At 48.8% G+C, this 12,202-nt stretch overlaps 1 protein-coding gene across 4 annotated transcripts in view; it reads left to right on the top strand.

The window, feature by feature from the left end:
• Positions 1-12,202, top strand: part of SEPTIN12 (septin 12) — a 72,473-nt gene that overhangs the window by 34,955 nt on the left and 25,316 nt on the right. For 3 of the 4 annotated variants that reach the window (XM_035131210.2, XM_035131215.2, XM_035131214.2), the window contains one exon: positions 11,642-11,830. In XM_035131210.2, the coding sequence (XP_034987101.2) occupies positions 11,642-11,830 (189 nt within the window). Of the gene's footprint in view, positions 1-4,361; positions 9,134-11,641; positions 11,831-12,202 lie in introns of those variants that run through there. The other variant, XM_035131216.2, reaches the window with a different exon arrangement.

Here is a 12,202-nt window from a genome sequence, read left to right on the forward strand (position 1 = left end):
CAGGATGTGGTGGAAATGCTTGGGGCAACTTGTCAAAGCGTAGGAGCAACTATGGGACTGGGCAGGGGTATTTCCTATGCCAGTGCAGAGGAAGAGCACCGATTGGGCTGTGCCAGTGACATGGTTCCTTCCCATACAAATGGCACCTGACACCTGGCCTGAGTGAGAATGTTACTGTTGGCCCCAACCATGTGGTTCCTTTCTTCATATGTCGTTGCAGCAGTATGGGAACTACTGTAACCCCAGGAAGAATCTCTGCCAAAGTTCTGCAGCCTTCCACTGCAAATAGGCTAATGAGGATGGGGGCGGGGGCGGGAAATGAAGTGGTTGTGCATCAGCAAGAGCAAGAGAGCATCGCACCCTCTTAGCATTCACACTCCTGTGTCTGTGCCTCCCTCTCCTTATCACCCTGGGCCAACAGCTCAAGGAGCTGTGGGAAGCAAGACAGCAGCCTTCAGTGGCTAGATTCAGCTCCCAAGCTCCCGATTGCTGACCCCTTAGCCCAGGCATCCCCAAACTTCGGCCCTCCAGATGTTTTGGACTACAATTCCCATCTTCCCCAACCACTGGTCCTGTTAGCTAGGGATCATGGGAGCTGTAGGTCAAAACATCTGGATGGCCGCAGTTTGGGGGTGCCTGCCTTAGCCATAAGGGCTTCCGAGTGTCCACTTTACCTGGCTCTTTCTAGTGCTTTTGCAGGCAGTTGGCATCCTCCCAAGCCAGACACCTGCAAGTCAGGTGGGAATGCTGTCGGTCTACAAATCCACACCCACGAGTTTAAACACACTGTGTCAGGATCAGGGCGCAAGGAAATGGCAACTGCTTTGCATTTCCGCTGCTGTGCTTTGTTCCTTGTTTTTGTTATGTGCTTGGTGGTTTTATATACGTAATTTTTAAATATGGGAACAGTAAAATGAAAACAGCAGTAGCAGTGCCCAACTTCTCTGGGGGAAACTTCCTTGTTTCACTTCTGGGCTTGTAGCTGCTGTTGCTGGGAAACTGATATTTGGATTTCCCTAAGAAAGTGGAACCTGAGCAGGTCAGCCCTAGTTGTTTATGGAACACAAGATGGATCATGCTCTGTGCCCTCTGTGCCATGATCCTATTGGATCATGCTCTGTGCCTTCCTTGAGTCCCTTTTGCTTACTATCATTATCATTATCAATTGATTTTATATACCGCCCCATACCCAGACGTCTCAGGGCAGTTCACAGAACAAAATCAAAATATAAAACCACAAATAAAAATAAAAGCAACAACCTAATAACCCGCTCGCCCACCCCCCCAAAAACCCCCACCACATTTTAAAAGGGCATAGGATGTCAATCAAATCAACCAAAGGCCTGGTGAAAAAGGAACGTTTTTGCCTGGTGCCTAAAGGTGTATAATGAAGGCGCCAAGCAAACTTCCCAGGGGAGAGCATTCCACAGACAGGGAGCCACTGCAGAGAAGGCCCATTCTCATGTTGCCACCCTCCGAACCTCTCGAGGAGGAGGGACACAAAGGAGGGCCTCAGACGATGATCTCAGGGTCCAGGTAGGTTTAAAGGGAAAGAGCCGTCTAAGGCTTTATAGGTCAAAACCAGCACTTTGAATTGGGCCCAGAAACTAATTGGTAGCCAGGGCAGTCGGACCAGGATCAGTGTAATAAGCTCTCACCATCTTTGTCCCTGAAATGTGAAAACATCTTCTGATTCCTTGGATGGAAGATGGAGTGTGTGTGTGTGTGTGTGTGTGTGTGTGTGTGTGAGAGAGAGAGAGAGAGAGAGAGAGAGAGAGAGAGAGAGAGAAATATCTCATTTTTGCAATGCTGAAATGTATCTTACTGTCCAAATGTGAGAACAGTATTGTTATTATTTTATTGCATTTATTCCCTACCTTTCTTCCATCATGGAAGTTATCCCACCCAGGAACGGACCAGACTTAGGCCTGCTTAGGCACATGGAAACGGCAATGCTTTTGCCTGCATTCATACCATCCCCTGGGACCAGCCGCTGCCTCTCTATGCCCAAAGTTTTTACTGTATACACACCATACATTTAAAGCATGTGGCTCCACCCCCAATAACCACAGTAACTGTAGTTTACCCCTCACAAAACTACAGTTCCCAGTACTCTTAAACTACAGCTCCCAGGATTCTTTGGGGGAAATAAGATGCTTTAACTGTACTGTGTGTACTAAAGAAGGGGTGAGAATATGGCTTCAGTTTGCATTTAAAGGACATCTCCACCCCCCATTGTTCAGCCCGGACACTGAGATCCAGCACCGAGGGCCTTCTGGCGGTTCCCTCGCTGCGAGAAGCAAAGCTGCAGGGAACCAGACAGAGGGCCTTTTCGCTAGTGGCACCTGCCCTGTGGAACGCCCTCCCATCAGAGGTCAGAGAGATAAACAACTATCTGACATTTAGAAAATACCTAAAGGCAGCCCTGTTTAGAGAAGCTTTTAATCTGTGATATTTTAATGTATTTTAATGTGTGTTGGAAGCCGCCCAGAGTGGCGGGGAGGACCCGGCCAGATGGGTGGGATATAAATAATAAATTATTATTATTATTATATTATTATTATAAAGGTGAATTTCTGAAACAATGTGAGAACTGAAGCACAGCCATCCTTTGAAATCTGCAGTTCTTTGAATTTCACAGTGCACAGCCAACCCATCTTTACAAAAAATAAATGCATACGTATGGAGAAATTGTGCATAAAAACACACATATTAGTGAAAACGGCACAGAAGGATGCCTTACATTAGGAGAAATGGCTTACAGTCATCAGTCAAAAATGCATATTGGGAGAGAAATCTGCCCTGAAATGCTGATGAACTTTCACAAGGACTTTCTTTAAAGAAAGATTTGCAGATTGGTGCAGAAATGTCGAGAAATGGGGGTTGCAATGAGAAACAGGGAGACCCGAAATGGGCAGACCCTTCCACACCTAGTGCATACACAGCCTTGGCAAAAGTTGCATGAACTTTTTGGTGGGTGCAGGATTTCGTTCGTTTCCCACTAAGTGGCCACAAGCAACCACCACACGTGTCTGGGATTAAGGGGCAAGGCTTTCTGGGCAGAAACCGTAAAAGAAGAACCAAGCCTTCTCCTCTCTTTCCTTCTTTCTTTCTTTGAGATGACGAAGCTCTGGCACGCTTCCTCCTCCTCCCCAGGCACCAGCTGCTGTTGGTGTGAGAGGTCCCTTTCCCCCTGGAACTTTGCCGTTGTTTGTGGAAAAGCTTCAAGGGGCTGACAGCTTGAGGGCTCCCTGCCATCTCCACTTGGCTACGGAGTCGTGCTCTCTCTCTGTGTGTGTGTGCCTGCGTGTTTTCATTCTTGCTGAATGATTTTCTTCCCGCTGCGCACAACCGGACTGACTGGATTCGGCCTGGGTCGTCTGCTGCTGTGGAAACCAGCCGAAAGGGCCAAGCGGGTGGCGGGTGAGGAGTTGAACTAGCGCCTGTCCTGCTGGAAGTTGGCGAGAAGGACAGTCTGTTGATTCAGACTGTTTGCACCCCCATACGTGGAGTATAAGGAATAATAGCAGGCGAGCCTTCAAGGGAAAATAGCGCGTGTTGCAATTGCCGTGGTTGACTGGCAGCAGTCCTGGTTTTTCTGGGACCAGATCCTGGTAAACAACTGGATAGTTAACACCACAGAATCATAGAGTTGTAGAGTTGGAATGGAGCCTGCGGATCATCTAATACAGGAATATGCATCTATCCCATAGGGGGATCGAACCTACAACCTTGGCACTATCAGCACCATGCTCTAACCAACTGAGCCATGTACCAGTTATAAATTAATACCGGTTGCCAGAAGCCACAGAAGGGGATAGTACTCTTGTGCTCAGGTTCTGCTGGGATTTCCCAAAGGAAATTACCACTGTGAGAACAGGCTGCTGGACTGGATGGGCCATTGGCTTGATCCAGTGGGCTCTTCTTATGTCATAAGACATAAGAACATTTGATATAATTGTTTTCCCTTTGTAGATATTTTTGTGTGCGTGGGTATTAGCTTGTGCTCACGTTGTCCAGGGTGAGAGTTTTCAAGGCTTCAGATACCCCCTTGAGTCTCCGGAAGTGCCAAATTATATGTAATGCTAAATGTGTCCTTGGGAAGCCTGACAGTTGATGACAGTGGTCAAGAAGATGGTTTATTTGTAGACGTGTACCTCTACCATGCAAAGGGACCCAGGCGGCGCTGTGGGTTAAACCACTGAGCCTAGGGCTTGCTGACCAGAAGGTCAGCGGTTCGAATCCCTGTGACGGGGTGAGCTCCCATTGCTCGGTCCCAGCTCCTGCCAACCTAGCAGTTTGAAAGCACGTCAAAATGCAAGTAGATAAATAGGAACCGCTACAGCGGGAAGGTAAACGGTGTTTCCATGTGCTGCTCTGGTTTGCCAGAAGTGGCTTTGTCATGCTGGCCACATGACCTGGAAGCTGTACGCCGGCTCCCTCGGCCAATAATGCGAGATGAGCGCGCAACCCCAGAGTCAGTCATGACTGGACCTAATGGTCAGGGGTCCCTTTACCTTTACCTTTTACCTCTACCATGCAAGAGGGTGGGGCACCCTGCTCCAATCGAGGTACATATGTCAGTATATAAAGTCCCATCCCTTTGTGCAGTGGGGTTGTCTGAACACTCTTCTGAAGCAGGCCTCTGGTCCACGTAGAACAGTGCTGACTCCTTTGACTGATAGCAACTCTCCAAAGTCAGCTGCCTCAGGGGTTGCCAGCCCTTTTAGGCTCATTGGCACATTTGGATTTTTGAGGAAGTGCCATGGGCACCCCCCTCTTGTCCCTTTCCTTTGCCCACCCCACAGAGAGAGTGTGTATGCACTAGGGCAGTGGTTCCCAACAGGTGGTCCGCGGACCCCCAGGGGTCCGCGAGCTATGCCAGAGGGGTCCGCAAGATGCTATTAGAATAAAAAATATATTAAATATATTTCGTATGATAACAGATTTTTTGTTTTGGCCGCTTCCTGCATGAGCAGAGTCTAGCGCAAAACTAGAATTAGATAGAGGCAGTAGTTCTGCTGTATGCCGTTAGGTGGCACTTTACAAACACTACTGTTTTGCAAAGAGGCAGCGCGCACATTCTACTAACGCTCACCTCCCCAAGATGCTTTGCGCGCGTCGGCTTCATTTGTGCGCTACTGCGCAGGTACCCTGTCTTCTCCATTCCCCTCCCTCCTCCCTGGACTCTTATAAAAAGACTCTTAATTTGGCTCTCACTTTTTAATTTTAGGATTAGGAATTGTCACAATAGCGGCTCGATGAGGGGTCCTCGAGAAAATCTTGTTGGGAACCCCTGCACTAGGGTGATGACTTTTTACAACCTCATTTCCCTGTATCATAATTTGATGAGCTTTCATTAAAGATTAGATAAAATCTTACTTTCAAAGAGATTTGATAAAAAAAAACCTCAGGCACCAAATGATTTTTTAAAAAATTATTTATCAGTTCTTTGACCATTTTTGAAGTCACTGTAAGCAGATATAAAATTGAACCCATGCTTTAGAGTCACATATCTACAACATTATACAGTATAGGGTCATCAAACACACAAGGAAGCTTTTTTTTAGCTGCAGTAACAGTATAGAGGACGATGTTTTGCTACCTCTCCTGTAGGTTCTTTTCCCAGCATGCCCTGGCAGGGTCTGCTGGCTGAGTTTTGAGGTCCCAAAAAGGGGCTTTCACCTTGCGCAGGTGTGACATTTGTATACCCTATGTTGCTAAGAACACTCCCCATTGTGGAATGTGGTGTTGTGTCCAAATTTGATATGAAATATATATAGAATTGTTAATACAATTTTATGATATGGTAAAATGGCATACAAAAAAATTAAAAATGGTTTGTGCGTAACCTTTTTAAATATTTCAATGGAATATGCCTCATTTTTGTCATTGATAGGCAAAAGTTCATCCATTTGTGCTATAGGAAATAATTTTTGAGGGGGGAAAATGAAAAAGTCATCACCCTAGTGTGCACACACTTAACTTTTCCAAGAGGTCTTGGTGGTTACAGGTGGATCCAGCAGAATTTATCTGAGAGCTCACCCACACTTCCCTTTGTGCCTCATTTCTAGGCACAGTTCTGGGCTTTAAAGCTCTGTGTCTAAGCAGGGTGTTTTTGGGGGAGTTTCCCCCTGAAAAAAAACACCTGTGTTTTGCTGCAGAATTGGAGCAGTCAGTAACTGAATCTTCTGTGGGTTGCCATTTACTCCAATTTAGCTGTAAAACGCAGGGAATGCACCAGGAGAAAGAAAGAAAGAAAGAAAGAAAGAAAGAAAGAAAGAAAGAAAGAAAGAAAGAAAGAAAGAAAGAAAATTGTTTATACGCAAAGCTTTAAAGCGAAGACCTGTGCCTGGAAAGTGTGGAGGAAAAGGATGGGGCGTGAGTCTTTGAAATGCACATCAGAGTGTCACCCTCCCAACTTCCTCCTTCAGCTCTGTGTCCTTTTCAAGGAAGGAGAAGGTGACCCCTCCATTCACCACCTCATGACCAAGGGAGCAGGGTGTGTGTGTGTTAGAGAGTGGCCTATGGGGCACCTCTCGTCCTTTGAATCACAGGATCCTTCCAATAGGAGATGCCATGGATTGAAACAGGGACCTTCTCCTGCGCTCTGCCCTCCCAGCTCTTAACCACCCATCCAGTGTTGCTCAATATGTTTGAGTTGTAACTATTCTGTTGCAAGATTAAACTCGGTTATTTTTTTTTCCTTAAGGGAAATGGTTATGCTGAGTTTTCTTAAGACACACCCTGCTTGAGACATGCAAGGCAGCCTCTGTTTGCAGAGTAAGGTGGTGGGAGGGGGGGGGATTTCAGCATTGTCTATTGGAGAGGGAAAAGAGCGATCTTTCCTGAGGATGTCAGAAGTTGTGCTGAATTTGTGAAGAGCCCTGCTGGATGGATCAGGCCAAAGACCCATCTATTCCAGCATCCTCTTCTCCCAGTGGACAACCAAAAGCCTTCGGGAAACTCAAAAGCAGGATATAAGTGCAACGATGATGTGTCTGCTTTTGGTTCCCAGGGACATGAATTCAGAAGCTTAATTCCTCTGTGATGCTATGTGTGTGTTTGTTGAATGGGGAGAGTTAGCAGGTGGGAGGGGGCCCTACACCTGCCTGCGAATGCAAGTGCATAATCTGGGTTGTTGTGCAAATGCAAAGCCTCCGATTGGCCAAGAATGCTCATCTGCATTACAAATGCCTCTCTTCCGCTTTGTCTTTTCCACGTGAACAGCGGCTGCAAGGTCACACACCCCATGAGCACACATGTATGGCAACGGGGGCTCAGACCACTTTGAGGCCAAACTACGCATCATCTTTGCAGTGCAAGCTGCTTCTGCTTCTCCCCCCCCCAATAAATTTCTAAGCGAGAGGAACCCAGTCTAGATCAGGACCCTAGAATGGTGACATAGGGGGCGGGGTTCCGAAAGGGGCAGAGTTCAGTACTACTTAGAATCATAGAGTTGGAAGGGACCCTGAGGATCATCTAGTCCAACCCCCTGCAATGCAGGAATATGCAGCTGTCCCATACCAGAATCGAACCTGCAGCCTGCGCGTTATCAGCACCCCAACTGAGCTATCCGGTCTTCAATGCATGTGATGTGGGAGTTTGATGATTGGCACTTGCAACAGTTTTTTTTTACTTCCATTGAAAGGAGCTAGAGGAGCGGGGAGGGGTGGGGATCAGTGCCATTTGCTGGGGTAGAGAGGACCTAACTCCTCCCCCCAGTGCTGTTTTCCCAACTTTGAATCATCCCCCTGAAGCAGCTATAGAAAGGGCCAAAAGACAGGTACAATATTAATAGCAGCTGCATTTAAATCAGGGAGTCAGTACAGAGGGGAAAGGGTTAAACCCACCCTACTCCAGCCTCACAGCCCTGATCTAAATGGGTCGTCCCCCCAGCTGCCACTGGTGACAGTCTAGTGACAAATTTGCGACATCCCTAGAAGTTTGGCCCAAATATTGCCCTGCTTTAATTGCTGTGCAGATTTCAGGGCGAAGCAGCGTGTTCCTTTCTTCAGTTCCTTCTTCCCCTCCCACCCATCCTGTGAGCTTTGCTGAGAAATGCCATCTCACGCTCCGCACGATCTCAGGGCCTAGGCTAGGGGCAGGGAAGCTTTTTCAGCCAGAGGGCCACGTTCCCTTTCCAGCAACCTTCTGAGGGCCATGTGCTGCTGGTGGTGCATGAGGCCAGAGGCAAAAGGAGCCAGAGTCACAAATGCGAATTCTACCTTTTTTTTTTTACAGCAGGCTGGTTTCTACACGTACTCTCACCTCCCTCACACCCTTCAACTGTCCCGGTAAAAATGGGACACCCCATTTTTCCTTGTGAGAGCCCGCCGGCAGCCATTTGAGACGCTGCGATCTCACGTGATTTCCCCCTGGGGAAAAAAGCACTTTTTCTGAGGCGGAATTGCAGTGCGGAATTGCACAAGGTCGTGGCACCCAAAATGTGTTGCCGTGCTCTCGCGAGAAAAACAGGAAGATGGCATCCTGGTTTTCCCCTTCAACATGTTGGAGGGAATGCTCCCTCTCTGTCCTCCATCCTGGCAAGGACACATTTCCCAGGCAAACATAAAGACCGAAGGAGGGCATAAAGTAAGACCACCAAAGGGTGCAGCCAGGAGGAAAGGAGTGTGGGAAGAGTCCCAAGGGCCAGAGAGAGGGTCACCAAGGGCCGTGTTCTGCCCCTGGGCCAGTGGCTCCCCCCCCCATTTCCCATATATCTGCGTGTAGCTTTATATTTGCAGCTGGAGTTGTGTCTTCCCCATAAAGGGTGCAGGACTGCTTGTCTGGAGAGCTCTCTGTGATCCTGGAGGGGTGGGGTGGGGGAAATCTCTGCTGGCAGAGCTCCCAAACCCCGCGGCTTACTTCCAGCCCCCAGCACAGCCCTGTGGAGATTCCCCCCCAACCACTGACACCTCCTGGCTGCGTATTTCAATCTGTTTGCTGAGCTTCTCTTCCGAGCCCCAGGGTCTGCCGTTGCCAGGGAAGTTGTAGAGCCGTGTGTCTTCCTCCGCTTCCCCTTTTGGGCCGCTTTCCCAATGAGCATGCTGCAGGGGAAGGGCCCTAGCTCAGTGGGAGAGCACCGGCCTTGCATGCGGAAGGTCCCAGGTTCAATCCCCGGTGTCTCCAGGTAGGACTGGGAGAGAGCGAGTTCTGCCTGTAACCCTGGATTCCTGCCGCCGGCTTGTGTAGGCTTAGATGGACCAGGGATTTGACTCTGCAAAGGGAAGGGTTGCGGTTGTGTGGGAGAGAATCTGCTTTGCATGCAAAGGTCCCTGGCTTAATCCCCGGCATCGCCAGGTAGGACGGAGTCAGACCCCTTCCTGAAATCCTGGGGTGGGACTGGAGCACAGCCTGTCAGGGCAGGCCATTGGTCTCCAGCTGGTGAGTCAGAATCCACTGTACTGGGTCGCAAGAGCTGCACTACCGCTGTGCAACGATATGGTAAGCAATTAAGAATTGGCTCGCCATATGCACGTTTGGGGCTAAAAGTGGGCCTGAAAAGGTTGGAGGGTGGCCAGCATAACCAACATTGAGCTAGTTGTGACAAAGGTCTGACTCAGCAGAGCGAAGATTGTCACCACTGCATGGTCAAGCATCTGCTGAAGGTCCCAGTTTCGATCCCTAGGGGCTCCTGGCAGGGCTAGAAGACGTCCCTGCCTTTAACTTTGGAGAGCCACTGCCAGTCAGTGTAGAGACAGTACTGAGCTAGATAGACTATTGATCTGACTCAGTATAAGGCAGCTTCCTATGTTGCTAGAGAGAAGCACAGTGGCAGTGTTTTTATTTTGCATGCAGTGGCCCCAGGTTCCGTCTATGGCAGACATAGGCAAACTCGGCCCTCCAGATGTTTTGGGACTACAACTCCCATCATCCCTAGCTAACAAGACCAGTGGTCAGGGATGATGGGAGTTGTAGTCCCAAAACATCTGGAGGGCCGAGTTTGCCTATGCCTAGTCTGTGCAGTAGTCCTGGAGAGCTTCTGCCAGTCAGTGTAGACAGTACTAAACTAGATGGGTTTAGTACTATGTCCGCTCTAGCTCAGTCAGTAGAGCATGAGACTCTTAGGGTTGTGGGTTCGAGCCCCACGTTGGGCAAAAGGTTCCTGCATTGCTGGAGGGTGGACTAGGTGACCCCTGTGGCCCTTTCCAACTCCAGAACAGTTGCGACTCTGTGACCTTGGCTGCGGTTGAGGCCCTGCTGCAGTGCAGTTGTCAGATGGCCTCAAGGCCTTTTCCCCCACCCCATGGCTAGGGGCAAATAGAGATCCCTTCCTTGCAAAGTTCCCCTGGTAGTTTTGGAGGTTCTGTGGAAGTGAGATAAAAGAAGCAGGGGGACTGCTTCCAATTCTAGGCCTACTCAGAGTAGACACATTGAAATCAGTGGAACTGAAACACGATTTGCTCTCTCTCCTCGGGTCTCATGCAAACGTAAGTATTGGAGGTGGTGGGGAAAGAACATAAGGAGAACCTGTTGGATCAGGCCATTGTCCATCTAGTCCAACATCCTGTTTTCAGCGTGGCCACCCAGCGTGGCCTGTGGGAAACTCTCAAGCAAGATCTGAGTACAGGAGTCCTCTCCCCTCCTGTGATTTCCAGCAACTAGTATTAAGAAGAATTTTTGCCTCTGTCCATGGAGCAGAAGCTGGTAGCTCTTGGTAGCTTTCCCCTCCCTGAATTTGTGCAATCCTCTTTTAAAGCCATCCAAGTTGGTGGCCATCAGTACATGTTCCGTGAAGGACTTTCTTTCGCCTGTCCTCAATCTTCTAACATGTAGCTTCGTTGGATGTCCACGAGTGTTACGAGAGAGTGAGAAATACAGACCAAAGTCCAGCACCCCTGATTCCTATGCTTGCCAACCTGAAGCCTTTGGAAAGCGCATGAGAAGGGCAAGAAGGCCTTCTCCAGCTGTTCCTCCCAACTAGAGAGTATCCAGAGATAGACTAGCCCTGAACATGGAGGTTCCCTATTGCCATTGTGTCCAGTAGCCATCAACATGTAGCCTCAACCTCCTCCTCCTCCTCCGTGAATTCGAATCCCTTTGAACAGCATTTCAGCTGGCAGCCATCACCTCATATTGTGGCCCTGAGTTCCGTAGGTGAACATAGGAAGAGCGTTGGGCTTTCTGTCTCCTTGAAAGCTGCACCCCAGCTTCTTTTCGGACAGTGGTTCCCAAACACCTCACACATGCGCCTGCACACATACGGACCACTAGAAAATTGCAGGCGGTCTTGGCAGGCCTCTTTATTATTTGCCTGCAATGTGTGTGTGCGATGTTTAATTGTACCCATGCTGCTTCTTTTGTTTCTTGCATTGTATTCCAATTTGTGTTGTAGTGCAATAAAATACAATATAGGAAATAAAAGAAAGAATTTGGAATACAGTTACAAATCAATACGAATATTTGATGTGGACTGCCTGAATGAAGCTCACAGACCACTGGTGGCTCATGGACCCCCCTGTTTTGAGGGACTGAGAGAAATAAAGCAATTTGGTCAGTTAAACTGACTTTCTGTTCTGCGCACAATCCTCATTCGCAGAAGTACAGCAGGGCAACGGGGAAGAGTAAGTCGCGTGGAGGAACTCCTGTCCCACCTGTAGTATCTGGTTCAGGTTTCCCTTCTCTCTTCCGCTTTCAGAGAGTAGCCCTGAGCCTCAGCGGAGGAGCATGGAGGAGCAGCCAGCACGAGAGCAGCTATCCCGGGATGGCCCTTCCGTTAGCACAGGAGACCAGAAGCTCTTTGGCTATGTGGGGATCGAGGCCGTGATGGACCAGATGCGGATCAAGACCATGAAGACCGGCTTCGAATTCAACATCATGGTTGTAGGTGAGTAGTGGGTGCTATGGGGCCACCCTCAGGCTTTGTCAGATGGGAAGGCCTGGCGTGGGGGTTAATTCCTAGAGATACATCATACCAGAGCTTCGTTCTCCTTAGAAGAGCCTTCCTGTACTCTGGAAGTCTTTAAAACACACACACACACACACACACACACACACACACACACACAGAGAGAGAGAGAGAGAGAGAGAGAGAGAGAGAGAGAGAGAGAGAGGTGCATATTTAGAAATAATTGTTGTTGTTTAGTCGTTTAGTCGTGTCCGACTCTTCGTGACCCCATGGACCAAAGCACGCCAGGCACTCCTGTCTTCCACTGCCTCCCGCAGTTTGGTCAAACTCATGTTCGTAGCTTCGAGAACA

Source organism: Zootoca vivipara, chromosome 14 (assembly GCF_963506605.1).
Source record: "Zootoca vivipara chromosome 14, rZooViv1.1, whole genome shotgun sequence".
Lineage (NCBI taxonomy): Eukaryota > Metazoa > Chordata > Lepidosauria > Squamata > Lacertidae > Zootoca > Zootoca vivipara.